Source organism: Myotis davidii, unplaced genomic scaffold (genome assembly GCF_000327345.1).
Source record: "Myotis davidii unplaced genomic scaffold, ASM32734v1 scaffold120, whole genome shotgun sequence".
Lineage (NCBI taxonomy): Eukaryota > Metazoa > Chordata > Mammalia > Chiroptera > Vespertilionidae > Myotis > Myotis davidii.
The window spans coordinates 6,506,830-6,525,772 of NW_006294778.1; the positions used below are offsets into that span (position 1 = coordinate 6,506,830).

General features: G+C 38.2%; 1 protein-coding gene across 2 annotated transcripts in view; it reads right to left on the bottom strand.

The window, feature by feature from the left end:
• Positions 1-10,076: 10,076 nt before the first annotated feature.
• The window catches only part of GAS2L3 (growth arrest specific 2 like 3), a 29,879-nt gene continuing 21,012 nt past the window's right edge, over positions 10,077-18,943 (bottom strand). For both annotated transcript variants that reach the window (XM_006769376.2, XM_015567604.1), the window contains exons 6-9: positions 15,940-16,003; positions 15,150-15,288; positions 13,449-13,556; positions 10,077-11,945 (exon numbers count right to left, since the gene is read on the bottom strand). In XM_006769376.2, the coding sequence (XP_006769439.1) occupies positions 10,683-11,945; positions 13,449-13,556; positions 15,150-15,288; positions 15,940-16,003 (1,574 nt within the window). In that variant the 3' untranslated portion in view covers positions 10,077-10,682. The remainder of the gene's footprint in view (positions 11,946-13,448; positions 13,557-15,149; positions 15,289-15,939; positions 16,004-18,943) is intronic.

Consider the following 18,943-nt stretch of genomic DNA (forward strand, 5'->3'; position numbering starts at 1 on the left):
CCTTAAAGCAATTGGGAAGAAGGTGGGTGTGATGCTATCACAACAGACATCTCAGCTGATCCCACACGGAGGGCTGGAGCTGGGACGACCCTCCAGAATGGTCTCAAGTAGAGGCAAGGCGGGTGAGCCTTTCTATCTGTATCGAATCACTGACTACAGGTTGCCCCACAGATGAAGTGTATCTATTCAAACAAAGGGGATTGAGGACATTCAGTAATGATCTGAGAGTAAGGAGACACACCCACCAAACTCTGGGTGCTTGGAGGAGTGAGTGCTCAGTCCTGGGAGCCGAGGGAACCTGGGGGGCACACCACAGTAGCCACTCCAGTTTTTGTTTAGTTTTTTTTCCAAAAAATATTTTTCTTGATTTCAGAGAGGGAGAGAGAGAGAGAAACATCAATGATGAGAGAGAATCATTGATCAGCCGCTTCCTGCACGCCCCCTACTAGGGATCGAGCCTGAAACCCAGGCATGTGCCTTGTCTGGGAATCAAACTGTGACCTCCTAGTCCACAAGTCCACACTCAACTACTGAGCCACACTGGCCGGGCTTGTTTTGTTTCTTAATTATGAAACACTTCAGTCACAAATGGAGAATAACATAACAAACACACGCATACCCTAAATCTATCTTAGGAAATAGAACATTACAAATTCAGCTGAATTATATCCAACAAAAATGAAAAGCTTTGCCCAAACCCACTTCTCCCCCTCACTCAAGAAGTAACTGCCATTCTAAGCTTGATGTTTCTCTTTCCAGGTAAGGTGACCAGTTGTCGTGGTGTGCCTGGAACTGGGGGGTTCCTCCAGACAGGGAACTTTAGTGGTAAAATAATGAAAGTTTGAGGCAAACCAGGAAGGTTGGTCATCCTATCAGGCATGTTTTATACTTTTTTTAAAATCTACCTCAATTCACAAATAATATATTGTATTCTATTCTATGGTTAAACTTTACATAAATGGGATCAGGCTGCATTATCATTCTATAACTTGCTTATTTTTTTAAATATATATTTCTTTATTGATTTCAGAGAGGAAGGAAGAGGGAGAGAGAGATAGAAACATCAATGATGAGAGAGAATCATTGATCAGCTGTCTCCTGCACGCCCCCTGCTGGGGATCAAGCCCGCAACTCGGGCATGTGCCCTCTCCAGGAATCAAACCGTGACCTCCTGGTTCCTAGGTCAATGCTCAACCACTGAGCCATGCTGGCCGAGCTCTTATTTGCTTCTTTATTGAAATGTTTCTGTTGCTCCAGCTTCGTGTAATATTAACAAAGAAACCTGGAGAGCGGTCCTTACCCTGCTCTCCCAGTGAAGACACCGAGATTCTTTCCTTTTAAATAAAAATCTACTGTTTGTACTGTTCCCTACTGATGTTTATGTGTATTAAAATGTAAATATTCTCCAGATGTTGGTTCTGCAGGAGAATGACTTTGTTCTTCCTGTGAACTCCTTGAGGACAGACCCCCGGTCTAATTATTTTGGGGAACCCAGAAACCATCACAAAGCTTGTCATAGAGCAGTCAGTACATGCTTGTTCATTGGTGAATGATCCAATTCATTAAGTGTCCTATCTCTTGCTAATGTTTGCTTTCTTACATATTTATGGAGGACCTAATAGTCATTCACTTACTCAACAACTGTTTGCCAAGTACCCATCATACTCCAAGCACTGCTCTACATGGGGGATAGCAGTGAACAAATTAGACAAAAATCCTTGTCTTATAATCTATTGTCATGTACTTAGCTCCAAGCTACAGGCGATGAAGATACAGCGGATCACTTGGGCATGAAGTGGTCAGAGAAGGCTGCGTATGAGGGACAAGGCTTAAGCCAGCCTGGGAGGAGGGTGCACTGAGATTTCTAGAGAGAAAGGCGCAAGGGAGCTGAGACGGAAGTGAATGCAGTGTTTGTGTAACAGTGAAGAGAGGGTGTTCGGTGGGTAGGGGGATTTTAAAGTTTGAACCAAGGAGTAGACTCAATGAAGAGCCTTGGAAGAAAATTCTAAAATTCATATTTGTGGAGTAAGAAACACTGACTCTCAAGTTTTGAAGCAAACAAGCAACATGGCAAAGGAAGGATCTGCTCAAGGAAGATAGGTCTGGTTGTGGCCTGCAGAATGTGTTCATGTGAAAAGTCTGGAATCTGAGTTCAAACAGAGGCTGCTGCAAAAAGCCAGAGGCCTAGGAGCCTCCTAGACTCCCTTTACACACACACACACACACACACACACACACACCCCTACCTGCATCCAGGGGGTGGCCAAGTGACATCAATCCTGTCTCCTCAGTAGCTGCTGGAGTCACAGTGCTGGTAGATGATTTCCCTAAAAGGCAAGTCCAATCACGTCAGTCCTCTGCTTACATCCATCAACCGCCTCCGTACGCCTCATAATAAAATCCAAGTTCCACAGGTTCACCGGGCCGCACAGGTCCTGGTTTTGCCCACCTGTTTCCACACCCTCAGAACTCTGCATTCCAAACTGGGAATGATGTTTCACGTCTCCGTACCTCAGCATCCTCCACTCTCACTGCTCAAAACAGGTTTCCCCGGTTGCCTGGAAACTCTCGTTCTTTCAAGGTCCAGCGATGGCATCTACTTCGTGGAGAAGCCTTTCCTGGACACTTGGAGAGGTCACCACTCACCCCCAGTGCACACCTTCATGCTTCCATCACACTGCATTTGTAGTTACATGTACAAGTTTGTGCTCTCTGCTAAAGAGCAGGCTTTTTGACAGCACAATCTAGATCAAACCATGTGCATAGATAGCACTTTCATTAGACTGGAAGCTCCATAAGAGCTTGACCATATCTATTTGTTCACCATTATGCAAAGCTGAGCACATATAGGCAATTGATAAATCTTTTTTGAATTTGTGGAAGATAGCAAGTACTTAATACATGTGGAATGGATGGATGGATGGATGGATGGATGGATGGATGAATGGAGTTGCAAATGTTAGGTCATGGAAGGGGAGTTGGGCTAAAATTTCCAACTACCGAGGGATTGAAACTTTTTGACCCACTTATTGTTGGTTAAAACATTGTGAAGCTAGCCATCTGCAGGAACCCAGTTTAGGTAATACGGTGTCCCCTTTGTGACATGCCTAATATTGTATGGCTCACAGTCAGGCCTTTAGTTGGTACATCTGCACTGTAAGATGATGATGTCATTTATTATAGGACAAGTATCCTGTTTGTGATTAAAGAACTGGAAGTATCAAGGGACTTAGTAACTATCTCAATCTCACCCCCTGAAAGATAAAAATTCTTCCGGTTTAGGTGTACTGCCCTCACAGAGGCATGTTCCTTCTTAGCCAATACTCCTTTTTTGTGCATATTCCATCAACATCATTTGCAAATGAGGTCAAGCCATTTAACTTCAAACAAACCCCGCCAGAGCATATGACCTTGAGATTTAAAACCACAGAGTGAGGACAAAGTGGACGACCATTTTATGTACTTCCTGGACACCACAGATCTTTTTCAGTCCAAAAGTCATTACATGGGTTGCTCTCCTGCAACTTCAAACACGATAGATGATGGATCGATGGATGGATGGATGGATGGATGAATGGAGTTGCAAATGTTAGGTCATGGAAGGGGAGTTGGGCTAAAATTTCCAACTACCGAGGGATTGAAACTTTTTGACCCACTTATTGTTGGTTAAAACATTGTGAAGCTAGCCATCTGCAGGAACCCAGTTTAGGTAATACTGTGTCCCCTTTGTGACATGCCTAATATTGTATGGCTCACAGTCAGGCCTTTAGTTGGTACATCTGCTTTATAAGATGATATCATTTATTACAGGACAAGTATCCTGTTTGTGATTCAAGAACTGGAAGTATCAAGGGACTTAGTAACTCTCAATCTCACCCCCTGAAAGATACAAATTCTTCCGGTTTAGGTGTACTGCCTTCACAGAGGCATGTTCCTTCTTAGCCAATACTTCTTTTTTGTGCATCTTCCATCAACATCATTTGCAAGTGAGGTCAAGCCATTTAACTTCAAACAAACCCCGCCAGAGCACATGACCTTGAGATTTAAAACCACAGAGTGAGGACAAAGTGGACAACCATTTTATGTACCTCTTGGACACCACAGATCTTTTTTCAGACCAAAAGTCATTACATGGGCTGCTCTCCTGCAACTTCAAAAGAAAGGGGAAACAGAAGAATAGTCTAAATGTTATGCTCTGAGTATGCTCTCACAACCCTGAAAATAAATATTTTAAAGCAAAAACCTGGATAGTAAGCTGGGAAATTTTTAACTTTTTCTTCTGTACAACTGCAGCATTCTCTGTTGTGTGGATGTAACAAAAGAGATCTGTATCTTTAAGGACAGTCTCATCACCTCCCTTCTCTCTTCTCTACTCCTCTCCAAACTAAGGTCACGTTTGCAGGATTCTCCAAACTCTACCATGACATTGTTCCAGGGAAAATCCTTTGACAGCAGGTGGATCACCAATATTAAACCAGAGGTTCACTTTACCCACACTGATGCTTATTTCCATCAGTGAAAGGATATTTCCCTTCCTTCTTCCTTTCCTCCACAAACATTTAGACATTAAACGCAGAAGATGCAACCGTGAACAAGTGAGACACGGGAGTACCCATCTGAAGTTTGGTGAGGGACTTAGATAAGTACATGGGAACTAGTCTAGGTATGAACCAGGTAGCAGCAGGACTGTGCTAATCTAAGTCTAAATGTTATGCTCTGAGTATGCTCTCACAACCCTGAAAATAAATATTTTAAAGCAAAAACCTGGATAGTAAGCTGGGAAATTTTTAACTTTTTCTTCTGTACAACTGCAGCATTCTGTTGTGTGGCTGTGACAAAAGAGATCTGTATCTTTAAGGACATTCTCATCACCTCCCTCCTCCTCTCCTCTCTACTCCTCTCCAAACTAAGGTCACGTTTGCAGGTTTCTCCAAACTCTACCATGACATTGTTTCAGGGAAAACCCTTTGACAGCAGGTGGATCACCAATATTAAACCAGAGGCTCACTTTACCCACACTGATGCTTATTTCCATCAGTGAAAGGATATTTCCCTTCCTTCTTCCTTTCCTCCACAAACATTTAGACATTAAACGCAGAAGATGCAACCGTGAACAAGTGAGACACGGGAGTACCCATCTGAAGTTTGGTGAGGGACTTAGATAAGTACATGGGAACTAGTCTAGGTGCAATGCAAGGACAGGAAAAATGTCAGCTGGGAAGAAAGTACGCTGGAGGCATCCAACCCAGGCTTGGAGGGACTGGAAGTTCCCACTGTGAGCTGGGTGAAGGTGTGGGGGAAAGAGAAGGTCAAGTCAAAAGAATAGTGACTCTCCTGCTAGAATGTCCTCTGAAGGCTCCAAACTATCGCTTCTTAAGGTGCCCTTTGAGCTTCATTGATTTCAAAGGCTCTCGTTCTCAGCAGTGTTGATTTTTTTGACCTGTAAGGATACCTGGGACTTCATGAACTTCAAAAATGGTTTCTGCTGATGCTTAATATAAATGGAAACTACTGCAAATTGCTAAAGGCACTTACTTTCACCTTATCTCAGTGCTTAGGATTAAAATTGTTAATGTCATGTTTCAGCCTCCCAATGTGTGCCACAATTTGGCCTATTCTTCCCTGGCTGCTAATTGGGCTCCCTTGCAACTAGCACGTGCAATGAATTATTGGAGGGACCGGCATGACATAAACTTTTACCACATTTTCAGGGCTGTGTGAGAGAAATTTATTTATTCCTTTTACAAGAAGCATTGAAACCTGCTCACTTATTTTTAAACTAGAGGCTTGGTGCACTAAATTTGTGCACTCAGGGGGGCCCCTCAGCCCAGCTTGCCCCCTCTTGCAGTCCAGGAGCCCTTGGGGGATGTCCAACTGATGGTTTAGGCCCACAGTTGGTCATCCTTAGCACTGCCACTGAGACGGAAGAGGCTCCTGCCACTGCCAGAGCTCACCAGCCGTGAGTCTGGCTTCTGGGCTGTGTGAGAGCACTGACCACCAGGGGGCAACTCTTGTATTGAGTGTCTGCCCCCTGGTGGTCAGTGCGTGTCATAGTGACCAGTTGTTCTGCCTCTTGATTTGAATATTAGCCTTTTATTATATAGGATGGTTTTTAAAGCAGAAGTCCTAGGGTCACCTACAGTCATATCTTTTACCAATATCTATTTCCATTGCCCTGTCAGAAAATTATCTTAATTGCTAATATAATTATTTCATGCTAGATTTATTTTTCTCTCATCACTTATCATCCAGCAAAATTTACAGAGGATTTGATTCAGCAATTCATTATTCCAAGAACAAAGCTTTGAAAGTAGTTAAGTGCTTTATAAATGTTAAACTAAAAACATGAGCCCTGGCCAGGTGGCTCAGTTGGTTGGCGCATCATCCAATACACCAAAAGGTTATGGGTTTGATTCCCATTCAGGGCACATGCCTAGGTTGTGGGTTCGATCACTGGTCAGGGTGCATACAGAAGCAACTTATTGAGTGGATAAAGAAGCAGAACAACAGAGCGATGTTTCTCTCCAATTAAACACATGCATAGCCTCAGGTGAGAATGTAAAAAAAATATAAGAATACACTAAGCTCTAAATATATTCAAGCTTAGAAGATTTAAAATAAAGGGTAATTAAAAAGAGTTAAATCAAGACTTTTCTCAGAAGAAATAAAGAAAAGGCAGAATGGATTTTCTTAAAATGCAAATCCTATTTTCTTTATCACATCATCCTAAAAACAAATCAAGTTTGTGGAAAAGTATAAAACGGTATAAATAAATATGTCCTTTAAATAAAATTCTATTAGTCAATCTAGAATTTTTATATTTATTCTTGACTTTCTTGAGCATTAGTTTCCTCATCTACAAAAAGAGAGTTCATTCATTTGTTCACAAATATTTACTGAATGCTTAGTATGTGCCAGGCATTGGTTTAGGCTTTGGGAACACAGTGGTAAATAAAACAGGTGCAGTTCCTGTCTTTATGGTGCTTATACTCAAAGGAAGATCATTCTTACTATCCCATAGAATTGTTCAGAACACTGGATGTTATTGTAATTAAGTGTTTTGTGAGTTGCAAAGTGCTATATAAACCCAAGGTTCTTGAATGTGATGACTGTCTTATCACACTGTGATGCTTAATATAAATGGAAACTACTGCAAATTGCTAAAGGCACTTACTTTCTTTTTATCTCCTATAATTCAGTAAGTTTTAGTAAATGGTGATTTGAGTACAGTGTTTCAACACTGCAACATTTGACCACTAGAGGTCCTCGACAGATACCCAACTCTAATCCATTCTACCTATTATATTCATTCATTCCAATATAACTTGTGAGATAGTTTAGCAAAAAACACTTAAGTTGGTCCTATTAAATGAAAAGGTGTTAATTATAGTAGATAATACATGTATGTGCCCACAAATCACACAGTTAGTGTGCTGTTCCTGGCTGAATACAGAAAATTAAGAAATATTATATGTTAATACTTTATCACTACAGTCTCTCAAAACAAACCCCTTCATCACCATACATGATTGCTTCAAAATAAATCAAGGCCTATATAATTTTTAATGGCTGCATGGTCTTCTATCTTGTGGTCATATCAATATTAATGCTGTGCTATGATTAACACACTTATAGCTAAATCTTTGTGTTGTATTATCTCTTCAAGGTCAAGTCTTATTGTGCTTTTCTACAAGAATAGTATATCTATAGGAAAACAGCTTAAGTTTAATAAAACATGTCTTCATATTTCTAGATTTACTGAAAAAAAATTTGTTAATATTTTCCTATTACCCAAAATTTCATAAAATAAGTTTAAAAATTTTACATTCACAAATGGTTAGAAAAGTTTAATAAATATTTTGCCTACGTACTGTTTTGCTTTTGCTTTTTTGGAAACATCACAAGGAGTACGTAGTGAATTAACTGCTTTTTATAATTGCTCTGGTCATGAACATAGGAAAAATATAGTATTTCAACACTATTCTCACTGTACTGAACTTACATTAAAACAGACTTATAGAAATGGAAAATTCCTACTATCAGTAGCTTTCTGTGAATACAATAATTGTGTGATCTATAGAATTCTGCTTTAAGAACTGATAAATTAACTCAGAGATTAATAAATATGAGTCTAGCCATACTGAGGCAAACTTTTAACAAATACAGCAACTTGGGGATCAAATACTATTACTTAATGATGAAACCTTTTAATCTCCTGGTGCAGTGAAGTAAGTTCCACAAGTATAAGGAGGGCATTTTAAATAGCAATAAAATTAAAACTATTCTCAAATTTATGAATGCTTCATATATGCAATTTCTCACATGAACCAAGTGATCAGAACACACAAAGAAAACAAACTGAGAACTTGGTATATACGCTTACTTTTAATACTTGAGAAAATATAAATCTGATACAAAAACTGCTGACACAAGGAAAGAATTACACAAATTTGTATTCAAATAGAGTCAGTATGTGAACCCAGACATAAGAATGTATCAGAACATCATAACAGCCCGCTATGGAAGCCTTTTAAAGAAGTAATAGACTTTAAAATCAGAGATAAATAGACTGCAGAAGGAACAGTAATTTTCTTTGCTCAAAAAATCTCCCTCATCCATTAAGAACTGTAAACTCACTGTGGGAGGAAAGTTAGAGGAAATCTAATTTATCAGGGCATTTTGAAGATATAAGCCTTAAACACCTAGTGTAAGGCCAAACAATGGAAAAACAATCAGAATTTCATGTTCCTCTGAAGATTAATTGGATATATTAGACATGTTAACATAGCAAAAATAAACCTTATTCCATTCTTTTTTGAAAGTACACATTTCTTCTTCTAGTTACTTCTGTAATTTAAGCTTAATATTAATGTATTAAATATTAAACACAAAATTGCTTTTATAATCTTGCACTGTTATTAAAAAGAAATAAAAACTTCTTTCCAACTAAGCCAAATATTTGGTGACTGTCTCTTTTATGAAGAAAAGCATTAATTATCCCCAAAACTAGCTGGCATATATTTTTTATTTTAACTATATGCCTCAGACAAAAGGTCACTTAGTGTTATACAGTTTTCTTACTTTATAATCTATACAGCATTAGTAGTCAGCTTAAGATGCTTATTCTCTGATTGCACATTTGTGTAAACCATTATTTTCCCGTAGAAAACACATTACAGTTTAAAATAAACACAAACCTCAATATTGAATATAATAACTGGTAATACTGTAAAGTTATTAAAAATACCCCTAAACTTCTGAAAGTACATTAATGTTTTAATTATTCACAATCTCTTAAAAAGCAATTTACAACATCATCTCAGATTGATGGAGTCTCTGTGGTAATACATGATCTATTCCTTGGAGAATCTGACTGCAGAGCAGAAAATGTTGCATATAAACTGTTACTTGTTATTGCAAAACTGAAGGCAGCATGATTTATAAAAGAAAATTAATGTAGCTGGAAGAATCTAATTAAAACTGGCACTGTGCCTTCTAAAGAAAAATAACCACATGAAAGAATTTTTACGTAGCACCATTCTAAGCTTCTTTATTGCCTTAACTTTAAGACTGTTAAATTCTGATGTTATATTAATGTAAAAATTTGTATCTGCACTGGTAGGAAATTACGTTATTAAAAATATTTTCAATATGCTAAAAGCTACTAAATCAGTTTCCCCTTTCCCACTGCACAACATCCATCTAAAATGAAATGCATAAATTCTTATAAATAATATATAAAAACTTAGATTTTACTAAATTTCTGTTGACCTTTCAATACCTTGTTTCTTTTTTTAAACCAAAAATATTGGTAACAAAATATTACCAATGTTAATAAGTCGGTTAAAAAATAGTTCCCACTGGACCAGAGTGGCTCAGTGGTTGAGCATTGACCTATGAATCAGGAGGTCATGAGTTCCATAGCCAATCAGGGCACATGCCTGGGTTACAGGCTCAATCCCAGGTGGGGGGCGTGCAGGAGGCAGCTAATTAATGATTCTCTCTCATCATTGATGTTTTTATCTGTCTTTCCCTCTCCCTTCCTCTCTGAAATCAGTAATATATATATATTTTAAAAATCAGTTCCCTCTGATTTGGGAAGCTTAAAGAAAAAGTAGTAAGAATTTACCAAACCCAGAATAACACCAACCTAATGAGCGGCAGCCATTGGTACTTAGTGCTGTTTGATCAGACAATCCTGATCAGAAAATAAAGTTAGGTGCCTTTTGAAAGACAAGTGCCAAACTGTTGCTATTTTACTAAAATGCAGCAGCTAATATTAAAAGCACCACCATTGCTACTAGCAGGTATGCAACCTCTCTATAAAAATATAAACCTATACTTAATATTTAAAAATATAGCAACCATAGTTATAGCTCTAGTAGTGTTATTTGACTTTACAGTCCCCTTAAAGGGCAGACATTAACAAAGATTCTATTATTCATATGAACGTTGTGGCAATTTTACAGCTGCCTGCCTCAAGATATGGAGACCTCAGATCTGGAATTCTGATGAGCCCTCTCCTCACCACCCCTAGCTCCACCCCAATCTGCACCCCCATACTACTGTACTTAATGTCTGAACCAATTTGGACAAGCACAAACAGAACCTTTTAACTTGTGAAGCTAACACATTCACTCTCTTCTTTTTCTGTGTGTTTTTTTTAAATGGCACATTTGTATTTATTTCCTAGGTTTCTTACTTCCAGTCATAACAAAATAGTGATCATCATCTTCCTTTTTCTTTGCAGTAGGCTTTTTATCCCCACTCACTGCTTCCTTAACAGATGAGGGTGGTTTCCTGGTGGGAGCTGGGGCTTTGCCACCTTTGGGAGGCCCTCTGGCTGAATGCGGGCCCCTGGTGGCAGTCTGTGCTGCCTTTGACACCGCGTGTGCTTTGGAAGAAGCCTGAGGAAGACTCACGACGGAGAGCGGGGTGCGACTAGGGGACTTGGAAGAGCCGGGTCCTGTCTTCTGAGGCTGCTTTTTGGCAAATGAAACTACCTTCTTACCTTTCGATTCCTGTGCTTCTGCAGGAGTGACTGAGGATACAGAAAGTGGCTGGTTTAAGTTCAAGGCTGACTTAAGTTTCTGTGCTGGCACTGCCCCTGCTTGCGGGGCTCCGTCTGAAAGCTGAGACCGTGTTCCTAGACCTGGGGTTACGGTTTTGGAACTGGGTTTCATCATTTCTGCAGGGGACTGGACAGAAGGAGAAGGTTTAAGTAGCTTCGGACACTTTGATGATGAATTCAAATGCGCAGCTGAGTGACATACTGCATTATCCCTAGAGGATGGATGACTGTGTTTCAGATGCTTTAGCTGCGTTTTCCCTGAACACTTATTTGGCAAAAGTGTAGATTCGGGCACATTTCTTGATTTCTGGGCTGGAGTAAACTTGGCCTTCGGAGTGTTGGGTGATGAGATACATTTTCTCAATGACTCAGATCCACAAGGTGCAGTTCTTGGAAAGGCTGGGGAAGAAGTGCTTTTACCTCCTAAAGTTAAAGAAGCAAGTGAAGACGCTGCATTGTTGGAAGGAGCCTGTGGCTTCTTTGCTGTGCCTTTTGGAGATGGGAGTTTGAGATGAGATGCTGCTGGGGGATGTGGCGTTTTTGAACGGACTGACACGGAGTCCGGGTGACCTCCTTTCAGGGAAGGTGCTGGCAGCTTTTCTCTGCTCCTTGGAATACCAACTGGCGTGCCCGGTTTTGATTTTTCTTTCTGAATCATGCTAACTGCTGACATCGGATTCATTTCAGGAGGCTGGGGTGTTCTGGCAGGTGAATCGGGCACATTTTCATTAGAAACGCCTTTCTGAAACGCTAGAATTTTCTGTTCTAGTGTAGCAAACTGTAGTATTCGACAGGGGTCATATTTAAGCAAAAATCCTTGAAGAGTATCCCAGCCTCCGCCAACACGGACCATGACATGTTTTCCATGAAGCATCTTTCCCCCAAAAGAAAGTGAAAAACAAAGTTGTAAAACCGTAAGGTTCACAGTTACAATTCATTAGTTAGTAGTCACAATTTGTGATGTCTATGATCTATGAAATTCAGATATTTGCCAATAAATTTACTATAAATTGACAGCTCCTTCTTTGTATTATTGCAGGAATAAATTTTATCCATATCGAATCATGTAACTGACAAACAGTATCCCCCAATTTGTAAAGAGATATTTACACACAACTTGCATCCTAAACAATCCAAATTACTAATATACAAAGTTGCAAGGGCAATATTGTTCAACAAAAAATTGAATATTGAAGGACTAAAAGAGAGAAAAGGAGAAATGGGAATTTACAGGAAAAAAAGCCTCATAAAAAATAAATTATTATGAAAGATAACAATCACTAAAATGTGTACTTCACAATTAAATATTTTACTTTCATATGTATTACATCAATTTAAATCTTCAAAAACTTTGATATAAATTATTACTAGTTCTTCGCAGATGAGAAAATTACGGAACTGAGCGATTAAGGAAATTGTCCCAAATCACACAGCTTGGCCTGGCCTCAAATACACCAGGCTTCCCCAACCCAAATGGTGCTTTTGTGCAGATCAGATACATCCTGCGCCTGCTAGCGCAGAACAAGCTGGATTTCAGCCCCTTAACCCTCATCCATTAAGCAGGAAAATCTGCACAAGTGTATGAGATTGCCCTAAAAATCTCACCTCTAAATCACATGCTCTGTGACTATCGCTACGTCATACTGCTTTAATAAGAGAAAGCAAACCCAAAGAAAGTACACGTAGGTGTTTCTGCGTGTTGGGGGTCAGGGGAAGTAATGATAATATATAAAGTAAAAGAAAATATGGATGTCAAAATTATTTTAAATACTTTTATATTCTATTCCTAAATTGGGAATAAAACAGCTCTTTTATCCGAAGTAGACAGAATGCTGAACAGCGACACTTAAATCTCCTCAGCAAAGGAGATAATCAGTTGCAGATTGCAGATGGGACAAAGGAAGAAAATGAACGTGTATATCAGCATATTGGTATATATACCGATGCTGTGTCAATGTAAAGAGGTCTTATACTTAACACACAATGTGTATAGAACCATAAGTGGCAATGTTTCTATTTTCTTTTCTTATTACTGACATTTAATCCGATTAGATGTGTTGGTTTTTTCTTATGATGATGAAAACTGATTCCTTTTTAGAAATCTGAAAAATGGAATAAGTTACCTGAGATATACAAACATTTCCCTTCAATTATATTCGATGTCAGAATAGTCTCCTATAGTTAGCAGTTTATTGTGTTAAAGGTGTTAACCTAAATTCATTATATATTCATGAAAGCCATTTTTTTGTACAGTGAAACTCTTTCATTAATAACATCAATTTTTTAAAAAGTAAGAGCAGAATAAAAGATTGGTTAAGCAATAAATCCAATTTAAAAACAAGATCTGTATGTAGATAGAATTAAATGGTGGACTTACTCTTATAAAGAGTATTTTATCTCCTAGTCGGTACCGTCCTTCGGATAAGTATTCAATAGAAAACCGATGAGAACAACTGCAAGGGGGATCTTCAGCAATGTGTGTAACCTGAGATTAAAAATAAGTAACAGCTAGTGCTTGTGACAAAAACTATTTTGTTCAACACTAAAATGCAAGGTTATTTGATAGCTGAGAAAGTCAAACTCAAAGATAAAAGTGTAAAGACAATTCAACTTTTAACTATCTCTTCTCCTTCACTGGTTGACAAGTACTGAGATTAGACGCCGGCTGACCCATTAAAACTAGCAGCGCTACAGTCCTGACTCTCTTTCTCGCCCCAGTGCCAGGCTTGTGGTGCTGCCCTGACCACGGGAGAATGCCTGTGAACGTGTACAGAGTAGAGTCCATTCAAAGCACGTTCACTGAGCCACATTAGTTCATTAAGTTCGAATTCTTTTAAGCCCTGGACTAATGTATCTGTGTCAAATCAAAGATGGGCCAGTCAGATGAAGCTTATGTAAAAACTCTCATTTGTCCCTAACACTGTGCTAACTTAATATGAGGGACTATCTAGATCTATTCCAAAGTTACTTTTAAAATAGGCAGAGACATTTATATCTATCCACCCAAGCTTGGGTAAAATTCTTAAAAAATGCAATGCAAGAGGCATTTTCTAAAAGTGCTCACTTTGTTTCAATAATCTGCTAAGGAGATGAGAGTCGGGGAGAAAACCCAACTTCCACCCCTCAAGAAGCTTACAAAATTTTTAATTGCAGCAAATATCTATGAAATGATAACTAGAATATAAAAAACACTATAGACTGTTATTACATTAAACAACACTTTCCAAATGTCTATTAGTAATGACTTGTTGTTTCCTTAAAATTTTGTAAATTAAGCACTTTCATAAAGTACTACAATCCAAAAAGACCACAAAATCTAAGCAACAGCTGAAGCACAAACAATGTTTGATACTCAGCTCACCTCCATTCCTTGTCATATTGTAGTCACTGCAGAAGGCACAGCCTGACCAAGTGCAATTCTATTAACTTCTACGTAATGATAAACAGCTAAAGTTAAGAAGACTTTCCAGTTGAGACTCGCCATCTAACATATATTCTGTCACAGGGAGCGTCCAGAAAATCCCCATCAATTGGCTCCCACAACTTTCCGCCACCTGTCTTCTTCAAGTACCAGTGTACCCTTTACTTAGACACCTTAGTAGCCCAGAATTCTCTCTCCTTGTCAGAATTAGAATTCCTGCCAATCCTACCTTCTAAATAGAAAAATACCTGTGCTCCTTTTGCCTTATTTCCACTACTACTGCTCGAGTTCAGGTTCTCATCACCCTGTGCCTGGATTATTACAGTAAACCAATATAACTTCTGCATGGCCATGGGAGTAATCCTTATCATTTACAAATCAGATGATAACACTACTATGTTAAAAAAAAAAGACCAATGAATTCTTATGGCTCATAGTACCCTTCATGATGGATTCTAGCTTTTTTGCCCCAACTCCATTCCTCATCTTACACAAGCTACACAAAATCACCTTTATCATATAGTGCCTTGAACTCACCAGGAGTGGGAATGAGTACTAATGTATATTCTAAGTAAGAAACATTCTTTTAAACATAGCATCACCTGTGGCAAACACGAAGACTAACACATCATGGTTGCAAGTGTAGCAGCTACTTACAGCTTCATGCAGCTCTTCATGCTGACAGCACGATTTGGGGATGCTGATGGAATCTTCAGGCCCAGAAGTATTAAGTAAGGTCTCTTCTAACTCAATTTCTTTCTCAAGTTTTACTAATACTGGTGGCTCAACCCCATACCTGGAAAGCAATGAGGAGATTTCATCATTCCAGCAGTCTTTCCCAAGCACTTCCTTGCTATCACAATGGGGCTTATTTTATTTTATTTTTAAATGAAGTCTGTATGAGTCTCTTCCACCGATTATTTTACTGGCATATCTGCAAATGCTTTTTAATGTCCCACAGATTGCCAAAATTCAGATGATCATCTTCACACCAGAGCATATATTTGGATTACTGGATGCTCTCAATATTCAACCAAAGGTTTTAAAAGGCACCTTAAACATCAGCCGGTGAGTAACGAGGGGGCTGAGGTAGGTGGGAAGACGCGAGGCTCAGCGTTCTGTCAGCTCCTCTTTGTGGCCAGAAGACTTGCCTCCCCTTGAGCTGCTACAAGGCCACATGCTCTTACTTTATTCTTAATACAAACATTTTAAGTAACCACTTTTACAGTTTACACTAAATGAAGGCAAGTTATATGAGCAAGCAGATGTGGACACATGATATAGTTCACACAAACAGAATAAAGAAACAGAAAGAAAAAAATAGAAAAAGTTACTTTATTCCGATACAAATTATTCTTTTATTTATAGAAAATCATGTGCTATCTAAAATAAAGTAGCTTAAAAATACTTAGGACATTGAAATCCTGAAATATTGTGGAATACATACCTTGACACAATTCGACCAATTTCAAGAAGACAAAGATACACCTGTCTTGGATCTTTGTGCAAAACTGTGAAAAAACACACAAACATATTCTAAGAAACAAAATTAAATATAGAAATATATTGCTGGCATGGAAGAAGTAAAAATAAAAGAATGATGAAGACATTACTTGTTGGGAGACTTTAAAAAGACATTTTTGTCATCTCCACATATTATCATTTTCCATTAATTTTTTTAAAAATGGTTGACAGCCGGAACCGGTTTGGCTCAGTGGATGGGGCGTCGGCCTGCGGACTGAAGGGTCCCGGGTTCAATTCCGGTCGGGGGCATGTGCCTGGGTTGCGGGCACATCCCCAGTAGATGTGCAGGAGGCAGCTGATCGATGTTTCTCTCTCATCGATGTTCCTGACTCTCTGTCTCTCTCCCTTCCTCTCTGTAAAAAATCAATAAAATATATTAAAAAAAATGGTTGACAAGAAGAGGATGAAAACTTGCCATGAGTCCTTATTTGTATAGCATTTTAATTCTAAAACAACTAAGGGCTTAGGTAACATTGTTATTTATAATTCAGACTTCTCAACAGGAGATACATTTGAAGAGATACATCACCTCTGTTTTATTCTAAAGTACCTTTAGCACAGGACTATGTGGTAATGGGCTTCTTAAACTCTTCAAAAAATAGAGGAGAAGGAAGCCCTTCCTAACTCATTCTATGAGGCCAATATCACCTTGACACCAGAGCCAAAAAAAGGCATCACAAGAAAAGTAAAGACCAACATCCTAAGGCATTTGACAAAATCCAAGTGAATCTAAAAATCAAGTGGATAAATAATCTGATGAACAGAATAGACTGGTGAATATAATAGAATCGGGGCATAGAAAGGGAGTGGACTGACAATTCTCGGGGGGAAAGGGGTGTGGGGGTACGGAAAGAGACTGGAAAAAAATCGTACACCTATGGATGAGGACAGTGGGGTGGGGGTAAGGGCAGAGCGTGGGGTGAGAACCGGGTGGAGGGGAGCAATGGGGGGAAAAAAGAGGAACAACTGTAATAATCTGAACAATAAAGATTTAATTTTAAAAAAAACTTACTACAAAGCTATACTAAATCAAGACAGTATGTTACTGGTATAAAAATAGACATATAGACCAATGAAATGGAATTGAGCATGCAGAAATAAACCTGTGTGTTTATGTTCAATTGATTTTCAACAAGGGTGCCAAGACAGCTAAATAAAAATAAGTTTTGCAATAAATGGTGCTAGGAAAGCTGGATATCTACATGCAAAAGAATGAATTTAGATCCCTACTTCCACCATATATATATAAAAACATAAACAAAACTAAAAATAAATCAAAGACCTAAATGTAAAAGCTAACGCTATAAAACTCTTAGAAGGAAACCTAGGTAAAAATCTGTAGGACCCTGGATGATTAGGCAATGGTTTTTCAGATGTGGCACCAAAAGCACAAGCAATCAAAGAAAAGATAAATTGAACATCCAAATTGAAAAGTTATGCATCAAAGGACACTACCAAGAAAGGAAAAGACAACCCAAATTATATTTCTGACAAGGGCCTGGTATCCACAATAAATAAAAATCTCCTACAAGTCAACAAAACAAGACAAAATTACCCTTGGAATTGAGCCAAATATGTGTATAATATATTTCCCCAAAGAAGATATACAAATGGCCAATAAGTTTAGCAAAAGATAAAAAGTATCTTTAGCCATTAGGGAAATGTAAAACACCATAATGAGATACCACTTCACACCCACCAGGATAGGATGGTTATATAATAATATGAAAAGAAGAGGGGAGGAGGAGGAAGAAAGAATAATAACAAGTATTGATGAAAAGATTAAGAAATTGGGACCCCTATGCATTCTAGTGGGAATATAAAATGGTATGCCCACTCTGGTAGTTCCTCAAAAAGATAAACATAGTTACCATATAATCCAACAATTCCACTCCTAGGTATGTGCCTGAGAGAATTTAAAACCAATGCTTACCCAAAAAATTGTACACAAATGTTCATGGCAACATTATTCATTATAACCAAAAAGTAGAACTGTCCATTAGCTGATAATGAATTTTTTAAATATGGTCTATCCATACAATGGAATATCATTCTGCCATAAACAGCTATGAAGTGCTGTTACATGCTACAACGTAAATAACAATTATGCTAATTAAAGAAGCCTGACATAAAGACCACATATTGTATGATTGATTCCATGTGTTTGAAATATATAAATCCATAGGGAGGAAAAAAATAGATCGGTGATTGCCACAGGATGAAGGCAGTGAGTAAATAATTGGGCCTAACTGCTAGGTATGGCTTTTCTTTTTGAGTGATGGAAATGTTCTGGAATTAATTAGTGGTGATGGTTGCATGACATAGTGAACATATTAAAAACCACTTAAGGGTAGGTACATTTTGAAGTGATGAATTTTGTTATATGAAGTATATCTTAATAGTTTAATGCTATAAAATAGAAGCTTCACATACTTAAAATGGTTATGATTGTACACTTTGTTCTGTATATTTTACCACAATTAAAAAATTTTTAAATTAAAAAGGAAACTACATGCTAAGCCTAAGAGTTCGAAAAGAGATCTTTAAAAAAAAATTAAGCAAAACAAAAAAAAACCCTGATAATTAGAACTTGTACTAAATGCACCAATATCATAGTAGTTGTAGATCACCTAACTTTCTTTTCTTGCTCTTAGAGTTAAAAGCCTCAGCAAACTCCTAAACCCTAATAATAGTTATGTGATAAATTGCATATATACTGACTTCCTGAATGGAAATGACATTGTTCTCTGATTTATAAATAACATCTATTTTTACCCCAAACAGAAAGCAATAAAAAGGCCTATGTTTGACTTTAAAATTCATACCCAAAGGATTTATTTTGAAAAATTTATTCAACTTGTTTCTCTGAACACGCAGATATACTTTTAAATAGTGTATTTATTTTTTTAATTGCTTTGAGTTCCCAG